Source organism: Giraffa tippelskirchi, chromosome 9, assembly GCF_054371585.1.
Source record: "Giraffa tippelskirchi isolate mGirTip1 chromosome 9, T2T-mGirTip1v1.2.pri, whole genome shotgun sequence".
Taxonomy (NCBI): Eukaryota; Metazoa; Chordata; class Mammalia; order Artiodactyla; family Giraffidae; genus Giraffa; species Giraffa tippelskirchi.
Genome location: NC_137283.1, coordinates 15,014,548 through 15,029,173, shown reverse-complemented (window position 1 = coordinate 15,029,173; position 14,626 = coordinate 15,014,548). Strand labels below are relative to the sequence as shown.

Genomic DNA, 14,626 nt, shown 5'->3' with positions numbered 1-14,626 from the left:
GCCAGTGGTCGGTGCCCGTAATCCCAGCATTGTTCAAAGGGCAGCTGCATTCTTTAGCTTAGAACTGTGCGTTTAGATCCTAACTGCCCTACATGTGTGAGCTCAGTGAGTGGTCACCAGTGTGGAATGCAGGAATAAGGGAATGCAGGAATTTTGAAAGTCACTGTACAGAACTGGAGTGTTTGGGGTTATAGATTTTTCATCTGTCTTAATTTTAATTGTTTTTGGTGGGTTGGATTGTGCAGAGGAGTAAACAAGAATTTCAGGTAGAGGGAAAACATGAGTATACACACACATCCAACCCTGTGCATGTGTGTTTGTGGAAAGAATGAAGGAGAGGAAGGAAGGAAGAGAGAAAGGGAAAGAAAGAGGAAAAGAGAAAGGGGAGAGAGAGAGAGAAAGTTAGAAAGGCAAAAGGAAAGAAGGAAGGGCAGGAGGAAGGGAAATTTCCAGGAAATTCAAAATCACCTGATTTCCTCTGGGGAGAGAAGCTGACTCACTGGGGCATAGGGAGAGAGACCTACATTTTACTGCCTACTCTCTTTTAGTATTTACTTTTGTACTAAGTACCTGTGTTGTGTAGTTTAACTTTTTTAAGATTAAAAAATACAGAAAAAAGATACCCAGTAAACTTTGTCCTCTTACAAAGTGTCTGTGACTCTGAGTTTGACTGCCTTTCCAGGCTGCAGAATGCACTTCTCCAACTCTGAGTTGGGCTGGTGGCAAGGCTACTCCTAACTGTTGGGAGAAAGTTCCACATGGGTCTTCTGAGTAAAGGCACTGACATGTTGGTTCCAAACTATGTTTTGAAAGATGGATTGTACAGCAAACAGCCTTGAAATGGAGCTGGTTTCTCCCTATGGAGCAGAGGGCAGGTTTGTCTTCTGTCTAGAATAATAAAGATAATATCTCCCTCAGGAGTCAAGGTTGAGCAGGCTTACTACTGCCCCATTAGAAGTTCAGGTTTACCTAAACCCAGAGTTTCTTAGCCATGGTGCAAACCTGGTGAGTGTGTTGAATCTATCTGGACTGCTCCACAAATTCTTCCCATGGGGACAAGGTGAGCTGATAGAAGCATGGAGGTCAGACTGACAGCTGTGCAATGAGTAATAAAGTCCTCTGTCTCTGACCCAGGGGTATCTTGTCCTCTCTTGGCATCTATGAAACTGATGGGTTAACTTACTAGCTCACAAGTATGATAAGATGTCATACCCTTTATAGTTCTTGACACTAATGATAGAGGTTTTGATTGTTGAAGATACTCATCTTAATCAAAATCCAAATATTTAGGATGAGCAGTTCTCCTCAGGTGAACAGTTTCACAGAGGAATTCTAGTATTTCAATGGCTTTATTTCAGGAATGTGTTAGTTACACAGAAGACACAGAAAAGAGCCATGAGCCATTTGGCCTGCTCCCTGCTAAGACAAGAAATTGAAATAACACTGGGAGCCATATTGTGTCCTTGGTTATTTGGCAGGTGTCAAATGGTCATTTCTCTGTTATATGTTTCCGGTAAAAACATGGTAGAAATAAAACAATTACTTTCCCTAAGATACTAAAAATACATATATAATATTTCATCTACTCAACACTTACAGGGAGGAAGGAAACAGTTTATATATTTCTTTCTAGGAGAATGAGATGGGTCTTTTAATATGTGAAAGTAAATTTCTGCTTTTTATTTTTAGATGTCAATATGGAAAACCTCAAAATTGTTTTTTCTTTAAGTCACCCGTCTATGATTTTTTTGCTGTTGTTATAGTAGCCAGAGGGAGATGTAGGAGATGTGGGTTCGATCCCTGGGTTGGGAAGATCCCCTGGAAGAAGAAATGGCAACCCGCTCCAGTATTCTTGCCTGGGAAATCCCATGGACAGAGGAGCCTGGTGGACCCCTGCAGTCCATGGGATCACAAAAGAGTTGGACACAACTGAGCATGCATGCACATGGTAGCCAGAACTGACTAAAGCACTCATCTTTGACAAAACAAGGAGACATCTGAGGCTCCAAACCATGCAAAACTGACGGCAGTGATCCCCAGGGCAGTGAGGATCAGTAAGGACATGGGCAGAAGTGGAGTCAGCACACCCATGTCATGAGAGCAGATCTCAGGTGGGGCTGGTGGATCCTCTAAGGCAAAGGGCTCAGAGTAGACGGTGAACAAAGCCAAACCTCAGCCCAGAGAGCAGCATGCAGAGAATGAAGGCAGAAGCAAAGAGGGCAAAGCTCAGGGAAGACGCAGGCGGAAATAACATGTATTTTCAGGAGAAAGCCTGCCAGCGAGCTCGGAGAGAGGAGGACCGTGCTATGAGCAGCCTTCCAGCTGCCTATTTTTTCACTGAAAAGAAGTAAAAGCTAAATTCACTCACTTAATGCCAAGCCATGAGAAAAACTCCTTCCAGCCAGGAACGTGAACCCTACCAACATCTAAAGCCTGCAAGCAGCTCACATGAGAGAAGGTGAGACAGAAGATAAAATAGGAGCTGGTAGCACTTCAGAAAGAAGTGAAGGAGGCGAGAAAAAGTCATCAAAGAATTGAAGGAAAACTGGAAGCAGTCCATGAAAGACCAGACACTAAGGAAAACTCAGTAAGGACCATGGAGAGCAGGAATGAAAACAGCAAAATAGAGTTTCAAAGGATTAGAGAGAGTAGGTTACACTTTTCAATAGGGAGATCAGAGTAGGACTTATTGAGAGAATGACATCCTAAACAAAGTCTTAACAGGAGTGAAGGGGTTAGCTGTACTCTAGGGATATGCTCAATTGCTTAGTCTCGACCAATGCTTTGTGACCCCATGGACTGTAGTCCACCAGGCTCCTCTGTCCATGGGATTCTGCAGGTAAGAATATTGGAGTAGGTTGACATTTCCTCCTCCAGGGGATCTTCCTAACCCAGGGATCGAACCTGCATCTCCTGAGTTAGCAGTTGGATTCTTTAACACTGAGCCATCTGGGAATCCCATGCTGTAGGGAAGAGTGAGCGTCTTAATGTCAGAAATCAGACAAGAAGGAAAGAAGTGTGTGATTAAATTGGAGATTGTTGTGGAATAAACCACTTATAAACTGTAAAAGATTTTATTCAGAGCATAAAATTAATATGCATAATGTTCATGTAACAGGCTACAACAACCAAATAGAAGCTATAATGGAAGAAAAGATCTTATTTATACTAGTGATGAGATAGGTAAATTACCTGGGAATAAACTTCATAAGAAATGGGAAAGATGTATATGAAGAAGCGCTAGCTAAGGGATTGGAAGCCTAAAAATAGCATTTGGTTTCCTAATTATATGTATTCACTTGAGATCAGGAAGATGGAAGTTAGGAAACCATCCTCCTGTGGCTCCTGGCCCTGCCACAGGAAGAGAAGGATGTGGTTTCATTGCAGCTAGTTCCTTATTCTCAAGCTTCCCAGGTGTCAAGAAGCAGCAGTGGTTGTGGCAGCTTTTTAATCCAACTCTGAGATCTGGGATCACAGGATAAGATGCCCCTTTTCTACACTCAGGCAGAGACTGTGTCTCCAGCCCTAGCATGGCTCCAGTAGCCTCACAAGTAGCAGCTCCCATGGTGGACCAGTTTGGCAGTGTTATCCACTCCAAGATATCTAGCCTAGAAGTGCTTCTTCAGGCCTCCCAATGATTTGATAAGGACTTAATTCTCTTTATTCAATCTCTTCCTGTGTAAAATACACAGGGTGATTTCTGTTTTCTGTTGAAATTTGTCTGACATATTTGATATTGGAAGTGGTTGCAGAAATGAGACCCTGAAGATGGGAATCTGGGATTGGGTCTGACCTGGCTAGGTTTGAAGATAATGGTGAACTTGCCACTAGGGGAAAATATGCTGTGCTGTGCTCAGTCACTCAGTCGTGTCCAACTCTTTGCAGCCGCATGGACTGTAGCCCACAAGGCTCCTCTGTCCATGTGGATTCTCCAGAGAATACTGGAGTGGGTTTCCATGCCTTCCTCTGGGGATCTTCCCAACTCAGGGCTCAAACTCAGGTGTCCCACATTGCAAGCAGATTCTTTACTGACTGAGCCACCAGGGAAGCCTAAGCATACTGGAGGGGGTAGCCTATCCCTTCACCAGGAGATCTTCCCGACTCAGGAATCCAACCAGGGTCTCCTGCATTGCAGGTGGATTCTTTACCAACTGAGCTACCAGGGAAGCCCGAAAGGTGAAAGTGAAAGTCGCTTAGTCACGTCTGACTCTTTGCGACCCCGTGGACTGTAGCCCATCAGGTTCCCCGTCCATGGAATTCTCGAGGCCAGAATACTGGAGTGGATAGTTGTTCCCTTCTCCAGGGAATCTTCCCAACCCAGGGATTGAACCCAGGTCTCCCGCATTGCAGGCATATTCTTGACCATCTGAGCCACCAGAGAAGTCCAAGAATACTGGAGTGGGTAGCCTATCCCTGCTCCAGGGGATCTTCCCGACCCAAGAATCGAACCAGGATCTCCTGCGTTGCAGGCGGATTCTTTACCAGCTACCAGGGGAAAACGGGTTATAGCAAATCTAGGGCATGCAGTGGAAAAAGTTCCATAAATAATCCACTATGGTTGCCTGGTGGAGAAGGAAATGGCAGCCCACTCCAGTATTCTTGCCTGGAGAATCCCAGGGACAGAGGAGTCTGGTGGGCTGCTGTCTATGGGGTTGCACAGAGTCAGACATGACTAAAGCTACTTAGCAGCAGCGGCAGCAGCAGCATGGTTGCCTGGAATGAACAAGTTTACCAAAGGGGAGGCTTCAGTGGCTGCTCTCCTAGACGGTCATGATGGGAATTAGGGATCCAAGAACTGACGGGGTGGATTATATTGGAGAGTTTAAAGAAACAACATGATGTATTGTGAAAGTCAAAAAATATAGAAGTAAATTTAATATATGGTAACAGTGGCATTTAAAATCTATCAGGGAAAGATGGATTAACTAGTAAATGAGGTAGGGCAGATGCATAGCTATCAAGATATCAAGTAGGATCTACGCTACGTAACTTGCATCAGAATAAATTCCTGATGGGTCCAATTTTTAAAGGAAAAAAAGTGAAATCATGAAACATTAGAAAGAAACCATGTTGCAATCATGTGAATTTCTCAATTAAACCTTCAAGTGGAAATACATGAGCTTTTTAACCCTGAGCAATTGCTACCACGTTAGCTTTTTTTAAAAAAAAAATTATTGGAATATAGTTGCTTTATACCATTGTGTTAGTTTCTGCTGTACAGTAAAGTGAATCCATTATACATATACATATATCCACTCTTTTTTAGATTTTCTTCCCATTTAGGTCACCACAGATCCTTGAGAGAGTTCTCTTTGCTAAACAGTAGGTTCTCTACATTAGCTTTTAAGTTACTGTTTTTGCTCAAAATACACTCTAGAGTTAATGTTGTCTTCCAGATCGTGGTCTTTCTGCCTGCCCTGTGCTGTAAGATGGGGTTCCCTATTTCATAATCAAGGAGAAGGCCAGGCTGGAGCATCTGGTCCACGGGAAGACCTGTACCACTGTGGCCTTCACACAAGTCAACTCAGGAGACAAGGGCGCACTGGCTAAACTGGTGGAAGTCACCAGGATTAGTTACAATGACAGATATGGTGAGATCTACCATCAATGGGGAGGCAGTGTCCTGGGTTCAAAATCAGTAGCTCATATTGCCAAGCCAGAGAAGGCAAAGATCAAAGAACTAGCCACCAAACTTGGTCAAGTGTACATTATTGAGTTTTCTGTACATAAAAGTAATAAAAAGTTCTTCCAGAAAAAAAGAAGAAGAAGAAACCATGGATTTTCAAAGTAATACAAGAGAGGTGTAGGTCTAAGTATAATGTAACTAAATGTAGTAAGTAGTAAAACAAAAGTTTGGTAAAAATTGACCAATTAGAAATGGGAAAGGTCTGCATGACCAATAAAACCAAAACAATCAAAGGGAAAAAACAAAGCAAATAAAATAGCATAAGAGAAGTCAAAAGACATGTCAAACTGAGAACAAGTTTTGACATTCATTTCTAAGAAAGGAATTATTTTTATAATTATATGAAGTATTTCTATATCCAGTAGAAAAGTAGACAAAATACATAAATAATTTGTAGCAAATGAAATGCAAATGTCTTGTCATTCATAATAAGAGAAATATAAATTAACACATTTTTTTGTTTATTAAATTGATAAGTTCTGGTGCTGGCCAAAACCGAGTAACTCCATTGCAGGCTATGTCTGCCACTGATTACAACTGAAACCTCTGGACAAAATATGAAAAGGTTGCTACAAGGTGGAGAAAGGGGTGAAAATTCATGACTGTTTTTGCTTCTCCCTTCTCTGTCCTGGAGCTTCCTTAGTCACAGTACTTCATTACTATAGTACAGTGACATGGATAATTAGACCCTGATCGAAAACCTATCCCTCTGATCAGAGGAGATGGGAAGAGGGACACTTGTGTGAAGTAGGGGGAGAATCTCTGTCCGTTTTTCTCTCTCTTTCCCCTCAACATTGCCCTGAGGGCAGCCCCAGCTGCACAGAGCAGCACAATAGATATAAAGGGTAACAAACTCCAGAGGAACTCTTATCTTTCTGGCCAGAAGAACTGGATAAAGGATGTTCTGGGTGCCAGAGATTATGAAAGAAATGCCCCAAAGGAGAGTGGTGGAGAATGGAATCCCTAATTCTGTGTAGTGGTTTGTTATGCAGCCACAACTAACTGATACAGGAGTCCATATCATTAACTGAAGTCTACCATTTGTGTTTTCCAACAACTAATTTGTCATACTTACAGTTTTAATGTGTTAATTGTAAAGGAGACCATCTTTGTGAAAGGCATTTTTAATATTTCCATTCAATTTTTATTTTTTCCAGTCCTTCCAGCATATAAATATCAGAAGATGTTATATGGAGAGATGGCCATAAATTCAAGGAATGAAAAAATAGGAAGTGTGCAGATGAAAAAAAAAGTCTTTTGAGTAATCAATGTCTAAACCTATTGAACCTCATAAAAATTTGTCCTGATTTTTAGAAGAAAAAGAACTGGCCCCCTACCATGATGGCCACAGGAGAACTGATCAATAAGTTGTGAGCTGCTATGACAGAGCATTAGGAGTGTAGAAAGATCAACACACAGTCCCTTCCAAATAATTAGGCTTCTGTGCTCTATCCCTGGTCTTCCTCTTTCCTGTCTTGAACCTGGAAAACACAAAGCAGGGTCGGGGGATAGAAAAGCAGACCCAGCTTCTCTGGCGTTGTAGGACTTCAAGGCATCTGTCTGGAATGAACTGTGGGAGAAAGTGTTCATTCACTGTTTTCTCTCATTCCTTTTAAGAGTTATTGCATGCCTACTGGGACCCTTAACTGGGGATGTATCATGGATAAAACTGAAAAATCTCTGCCCTTGTAAAGCTTACATCCTAGTGAAAGATTGACAAAAAATAATATAAAGCGTTAGAAGGTGATGAGCGCTAAGGAAAAAAGAAGTATGTTAAGGTAAGATGGTGAGATGGACTGGAGAGCAGGTATTAAAGAATAGTTAGAAAGGGCCCCGGTGAAAAGATAGGATTTGAGTCCAGATTCCTGTGAGGGAAGGAAGGAAATAAATCATCTCCTTAATTAACAAAGAGCTTTGGAGGCAGAGGGAACAAAACCCCAGGGCACAGATCCCGAGGTGGGAGGTAGCAAAGGTGGTAAAGGGTGTCTGGTGAATTCCCGACAGAGCAGGGAGACTAACGTAGCTAGGGTGGAGAAGAAAGGGAGAGTAAGAGGTTTTCTCCGAGGTAGGGGAAGGCGGGGCCAGGGGGCTATAATCTATAAGCTATTTGGCTGTATTGGATATGAAGTTTTAATAATATACTGGATTTGGACTTCTCATTGCCTGAGAGTGAATTACAACTAAAATGAGACTTGTTCTTATATTTGAAAGTGACAAGAACGTTGGATTCTGGACCTTCTGTGCTCACTCAGTCGTGTCCGACTCTGCGACCCCCTGGACGACAGCTTGCGAGGCTTCTCTTGTCCATGGGATTTTACAGGTAAGAATACTGGAGAAGGGTGCCATTTCCTTGGCCAGGGGATCTTCCCAATTGGTGGCTCGATCCCGCATCTCGTGCGTCTCCTGCATTGACAGGAGGATTCGTTACCACTGAGCCACCCGGGAAGCCCCAGTTTGGGCCTTAAGAGACAGGAAAAGAGGAAAATGTAAAAAGGGCATATTTCTTTAGGGGTCGCCGTTGGACTCTTGACACGACAGCCTAGTCCTAGGAGGCCCCGCCTCTCCATTTTGGTCCTGCCCCCGTTTTTCTGGACAGCCCCGCGAGGCCCCGCCTCTCCTACCGTGGTCCCGCCCCCACGCGGAGTGACAGCCCCAAAGGCAACCCTTTTCCTTAGCAGCCTCAGCTCTCATTGCAGGCGAGAGCCGGGTTTGGCTCGTCTAGCGTTTCTGTGGGGCAGCCAGGTCTCTCCGCCGAGGGTGACGCACAGCTAGGCCTCAGCACCAAGCCCCGCCTACCCCACCGCGGCCCCGCCCCGCCTACGCGAGGTTGCGTCTCGAGCCGCCACGCCCGCCACGCCCAGCGCTCAGCGGCGCCCGCCCCGCCCGCCTCCAGCCCCGAGAGTTGCTCGCCGGGCCTCGGGGACTCGCCGGCTCTCGGGCCCGCCCCCGAAGACGTGGAGCGCTGAGGCGGCGGGTGAGTCGGGGAGGGGGCGTGCGACCCCTGGCACTCGGCGGCCAGAGCCCAGGTCGATGCGGGTCGTTGAGGCTGGGCTGCCGGGCGGCGGCGCGACGCTTCCAGGGACTCCTGGCCGCCACCCTTCCTTCCCGGTGTACCTTCCGGGGCTGGCAATCCGGGAATGGGAAAATGGGACCGGGAGGGACGCCGAGGTTGGGTATTTTTCGAGTCGGGGGCGGAGCGGGGAGGAGTGAAGGTGGGAGTGGCGTTCTCAGGTTTGGATGCTGCAGAGGGCCGAGGTTGGTCTGAGGTGGAGGATTAATAGGAGAAATCTGGTGAGGTTGAACTCTGGTGGCTCGTGGAGGCAGGATGCGGGGGCTTGAGGTGTTCCAGACCTATGGGGAATGAGGTGATTCGGGGTGGAGAAGTCGGCGAAGCACAGTGAAGGGCGTTTTGGGGAAGGACCAGCTCTCGGGGGCCGGTGACTCACGCTTCGCTGGACAGTCGGGGGAGCGGGAAGCGATCGCCCATCTCGGAACGCGTGTGACACCAGCCAGCTTGTGGGTTCTGTTTCTCACATCGAGGTGATCGAGTTTCCAGGCTTTCAACTGGGACACATCGGGTAGCTTAAATAATAGATGCAAATCAGGGGTAGTGCCTGGGACACCTGAGAACTGTGACTGGACGGGGTGCTTCTCTTAATTTACCTGGAGCCTTGGCCGCCCCAGCGTTGGTGGGCGCTGTCTTCTCTAAAACCCTATTCCAGCAACCCAGGCCGTGTATGGAGGTCCCACCCTTGCAGAGTTCAGAGTTGAGGTTTATTCGGATTAAAAAACGTCACAAATATTTAAAATATTTTAAACTCTGTGGAGTTTTAATGTTTAACAATCCAATCCTGTGGGATTTTAAAAAAATTTAAATCTTTTGTGACTACTTTCAATTTAAAGTTACACGGAGCTAGAGAACTAGATGTTTTCTAACAGCCCATTCTGTGAGTATGACAGACAATTGTAAGTTAACTGTACAAAGTAGATCATATCTGTTATGACCAGCTATTGTTAAATTGTAGAACTGCAGATGAAGAATGAAATTGAAAAGATCTAAAATACTGGAAAGGGAAAGAAAAGCCCTGGTAAATTGGAAAGCGTGTGCACTTAAAAAAACAAACCCATCAAGCTCAGTGAAGAAAACTCAGAAGATAGAGAAAAGTATAAGGGATGAACATTAAAACTCCATGTTATTTCACCAACCCTGATATTCTGGTGCAATTCTTCATTTTTGTTTTTTGCATAACTAAATGTGGTGGTGGTTAAGTCATGTCCAACTCTTGTGACCCCATGGACCGTAGCCCGCCAGGCTCCTCTGTCCTTTGGATTTTCCAGGCAAGAATACTGGAGTGGGTTGCCATTTCCTTCTCCAGGAGATCTTCCCAACCCAGGAATTGAACCTGGGTCTCCTGCACTGCAGGCATATTCTTTACCCACTGAGCTACCAGGGAATCCTAAATAACTAAGTGTATATATTACATATGGGGTCATATTGGGGTCATATTGTTGTATTTGTGTTTTGCTTTTTTCCTGTTGTATTTTTAGCATTTTCCTGGATCATTAAAAATTCTCCCTAAACATCTTCGTAAATGGTAGTGTGTTCATCAGGTGAATTCATTCATTTATCACTTAGGAGCAGTTCAGCTGTGTGCCAGGTCTTGTGCTTGGGGAGGAGATTCAGTGTTGCTCTAGGTTCTCAGACATTATTCCAGCCTAAAGAAGCAGAAATCTTGATAGTGTCTGGGGTGCTAAATGTAGACAGACTACTGAGTGCAGCATGTAATCAGGTCTGGGCTGCTGTGACCAGGTCGTCTTTATGGCATCATGTCTCAACTTTCCCACACCTTTCTGTGGAGCCCTGAGGCCGGGAGATTCCTAGATACGTGCCTCAGGGAATGAGCCTCACCATCTTCCCTGTGTTGGGGGTGTCCCTGTGGAACTCTAGTGAGGGGCGGGGGTGTGTGGTGCTCAAGTTCTGTTCTCAGATCTGCCCACATCTTAGGTGCCTCTGAGGGGCAGTTGCTCTAGGTCTCAAGGGGGACTGTCTCACAATTGCTCTCATAATTAACTACCTGCCGAGGTTTTAGAGGCTGCCTCTAAGTTGTCTTAGACCTCAGGAGCCTTAGGAGGGGTCCTGTCCCTTTTCCTTCTAGCACCAACCACTAAAATTACAACTTTGCTCCTAGGAAATCTTTTGTCTTCCAGCTTGATCAGTGTAACCCTTCAGTTTTCTCTCACGGATGTGTTCCTGCTCTACTTTATGACTGAAAGTAATTTTGTCATTTTGATTAGAGCTTCTCCTTGAGTCTGATGTAAGGTGATTCCTAAAGACAGCCTTGTCCATTTACTTATTATTAATCTTTGAATTTATGATAATTCCATTGACTTTTCTTCTTTACCCAAACTCAAGAAGAGAAGTAAGAGGTCGTTATTCTTTTTTTTTTTTGATCCTTGATAAAATATGTGAACACCCCCCGCCCTCTTGGTTGAACTCACAGGTGAGTTTCTTTACACACGTGCATTTCAGCCACCATGGTCAGGATTTCACTCTTATTATAGGCAGGTGATTCCAATAGCTAACATAAAAGCAACAGGGAGCCTGTTCCTTTGTAGGTCTCTTTTAGCCCTGTGTGCAATTCAATACCGGAGAAGGCAATGGCACCCCACTCCAGTACTCTTGCCTGGAAAATCCCATGGATGGCAGAGCCTGGTAGGCTGCAGTCCATGGGGTCGTTGAGAGTCGGACATGACTGAGCAACTTCAGTTTCACTTTTCACTTTCACGCATTGGAGAAGGAAATGGCAACCCACTCCAGTGTTCTTGCCTGGAGAATCCCAGGGACAGAGGAGCCTGGTGGGCTTCCATCTATGGGGTCGCACAGAGTCGGCCACGACTGAAGTGACTTAGCAGCAGCAGCAGCAATTCAATACATGATAAAGGAGAAAGAATTTGGGATGGCTGTCTACTGATCCTGTGCTGAGGACATATGGAACCCAGCTGCTCTGTGTCTTGTAGTTATTCCTGGGTGCTGGCCTGGCCAACTTTCTGGATAAAAGCGGGACACTGACCATGGTAGCAGAAATCATTCTACTCTCTCGTGCCCTGGAAGTCTATGTGTTGAATCATTGCCTGTTTTCAGATTGGCCCCAACAGGAACTGTGAGGCCCTCTGCCATGCCCACATTTAAACCCACCATGTCCCCCTACCCGGTTTTTTGGTTCCATGTACTACTCAAGTGGTAAAGAATCTGCCTGCGATGCAGGAGACCAGGGTTCAATCCCTGGGTCGGGAAGATCCTCTGGAGAAGGGAATGGCAATACATTCCAGTGTTCTTGCCTGAAGAATTCCATGGACAGAGAAGCCTGGCAGGCTACAGTTCGTGGGGTCGCAAAGAGTTGGACACAACTGAGTGACTAACACACACACACACACAGTCTAGTGTGCATGGTAACGGTGAAGCCAGCTCCTATTAAGACCCTCTGGTGAAAGTGGATTGCAGAACTCAGCTGAGCCCTGGCTGCCATGAAGTTTCTTATTTTTACCACCTTATACTTGATATCCACTTTGTTGGGCCAGCCCATGTGGAGAGGGGGGTTTGGAGCAGGCCTGGATTGCACTGACCAGTGAGCCACAAAAGTGATGTTGCATGCAGAGCCCAAAGAGGGGTGATACTATGCAGTGATGGAAATTCCCCGAGCAGAGGGCCACGGAAGGAGGGTACAGGGCTTCAGGGACAGGACCACGGTCATTTAGGAGAGGTTCCTGTCTCTTAGGTCACCCAGCCTGTAAGTACACTGTGGCCCAGTGGATGGCACACGTGTGAAGCACCTGAAAACAAGCAGTGTTGAAACCTCCAAGAACATCTTATGTACTGGAGCCTTGAAGGGGCCAAAGCTTACGAAGCTCCACTGAACTGCTCAGAGCAGAACCTAAGCAACACTGGCACTTATGTTAGTCTATGAGTCTCTTAATGATCGAGAGTGCGTGGCTGGCTACACAGCTGTAGTAAAGCCACTGTTGTGGTGGGACTATAAACCAACATTATTGACTAAGTTCATAAAAAGGGGGAAGAAAGGTTCTTTGCATATGGCATGGTATCATTGAAAGAGGGCTGGATTTCAGTCCTCTTTCTGCCACAATGGTTGTGTAACTTTGGGTTTTATTAACATGAAATAGTGTGTGGTCTTGGGACTAATTAATCCCTAAGGCTCCTTTTGCTGTAAAAATTCTATCCTGGTCCAGCTTCTGCAGTGGTTTTGCCAGTCTCTTGAAGAGATAACAAGTTCTTTCAGTTTATATGCTTTTACCCAAAACTAAACAAAAGAATCTTTTGAAGCTAGCCAACTTCTTGTGTTCAAAGTTAATATGTTTTGAATCCTAGGAATAAAGCAAAATATTATCTTGTGTTATGTAATTTTAGAAGTATCTTTTGGTATCTTTGGTATCTTTACTGCAGTGTATATTTTACACCTGTTATTGAAAAGTTGAGTCTTCTGTTTTATAAACGTAGAAGATGTTTCTAATCATAAATACCTGCTCACTAAAATTCAGATTAGAAAAATGTAAAGAAAATAAAAATCATCATGAATCCTACTACCTGGAAATGGCCAAGGAAAATATATATCTGCCTAATCATTGATGGAATTTTTATTGAATGCACATACCCACATGTGACTAACACAAGTGTGTACAATACACAAGTCTGTCAAATGTGATGAGTAGGTATATATACATCCTTGTGGTTAAGGTTGTGAGCTCTGGCATCAGGCTGTCTGGTTTTGAAGCCCAGTTCCCCTCTTTGCGACTGTGATGTGGACTGTTTTACTTCTTTCACCTCAGTTTTCTCACCTGTAAAGTGAAAACATTGAAGTTCCTTCTTCATGAGGTCGGTGTGAGACTCTTGAGTGCTTAGTCGCTCAGTCGTGTCCGACTCTTTGTGACCCCATGGACTGTAGCCCGCCAGGCTCCTCTGTCCATGGGAATCCTTCAGGCAAGAATACCAGAGTGGGTTGCCATGCCCTCCTTCAGAGGATCTTCCCAACCGAGAGATCGAACCCAGGTCTCCTGCATTGCAGGCAGATTCTTTACTGACTGAGCCAAAAAATGTGTAGCCCTGGGGAATTCCCTGATGATCCAGTGTTTAGGACTTTGAGCTTCTACTGTAGGGGCCATGGGTTCATCCCTGGTCCGGAAGCTTAGGTTCCTGCATGCAGAGCAGCACAGCCAAAAAAGAAAAAAAAAGAAAAACGTAGCCCAGTGCTTTGAATGCAGTAGCTAGTGTTGTCATTTTACAATTATTATGGATTATATATATTCATAAATGGGGTCACACTTTGCATTTTTACCTTATGGTGTGTTATGAAACATTCTCATGTTAATGGAGTTGGATCTGTATCCTGGTATTAATGATTCTGTTGTATAGTTAGACTTTATTTAGCCACTCTCCTGTTTGACATTATAGGAAAGATAGAAAAAAGGAGAGTTGTAATGAACTTCTTCTGTGTACATTTTTTATTTTATTATATTTTTGGTATAAATTCCTGAATATTCATTAGAAGGACTGATGCTGAAGCTCCAATACTTTGGCCACCTGATGTGAAGGAGCCAACTCTTTGGAAAAGACCCTGATGCTGGGAAAGATTGACGGCAAGAGGAGTGGCCACAGGGGAAGAGATGGTTGGATGGCATCACTCACTCCATGGGCATGGCATTGAGCAAACTCCCAGAGATAGTGAAGGACAGGGAAGCCTGGAGTGCTGCAGTCAGTGGGATCTGAGTTGGACATAACTGAGCAACTGAACAACATGAATTCCTAGAACTGGCAATGTTCTCTTGAATGGTGTATTTAATACCATTTTTTCAGATTGCTACTGTGCTTTATGGGAAGGTGGAATCAAGTTACAACATCTGACAGCAATATGTGAAAATGCCAAGTTT

General features: G+C 44.7%; 1 protein-coding gene, 1 long non-coding RNA gene and 1 other non-coding gene across 42 annotated transcripts in view; 2 read left to right on the top strand and 1 right to left on the bottom strand.

Moving 5' to 3' along the window:
* ANO10 (anoctamin 10) overlaps nucleotides 1-14,626 on the top strand; it is a 254,468-nt gene that overhangs the window by 34,799 nt on the left and 205,043 nt on the right. For 9 of the 40 annotated variants that reach the window (XM_081527762.1, XM_081527797.1, XM_081527780.1 and 6 more), the window contains exons 2-3: nucleotides 7,304-7,464; nucleotides 7,898-8,006. In XM_081527762.1, the coding sequence (XP_081383888.1) occupies nucleotides 7,433-7,464; nucleotides 7,898-8,006 (141 nt within the window). In that variant the 5' untranslated portion in view covers nucleotides 7,304-7,432. Of the gene's footprint in view, nucleotides 1-5,396; nucleotides 5,592-7,303; nucleotides 7,465-7,617; nucleotides 7,752-7,897; nucleotides 8,007-8,628; nucleotides 9,265-14,626 lie in introns of those variants that run through there. The other 31 variants (XM_081527793.1, XM_081527777.1, XM_081527775.1 and 28 more) reach the window with 11 other exon arrangements.
* Nucleotides 5,071-5,139, top strand: LOC145522104 (small nucleolar RNA SNORD36). The gene has a single exon (XR_014065918.1). It is a non-coding gene; the product is annotated as a small nucleolar RNA SNORD36 (small nucleolar RNA).
* On the bottom strand, nucleotides 6,808-8,469 carry LOC145520686 (uncharacterized). The gene is made up of 3 exons (XR_014064720.1): nucleotides 8,308-8,469; nucleotides 7,922-8,089; nucleotides 6,808-7,167 (listed from the first exon to the last, which is right to left on the bottom strand). It is a non-coding gene; the product is annotated as an uncharacterized LOC145520686 (long non-coding RNA).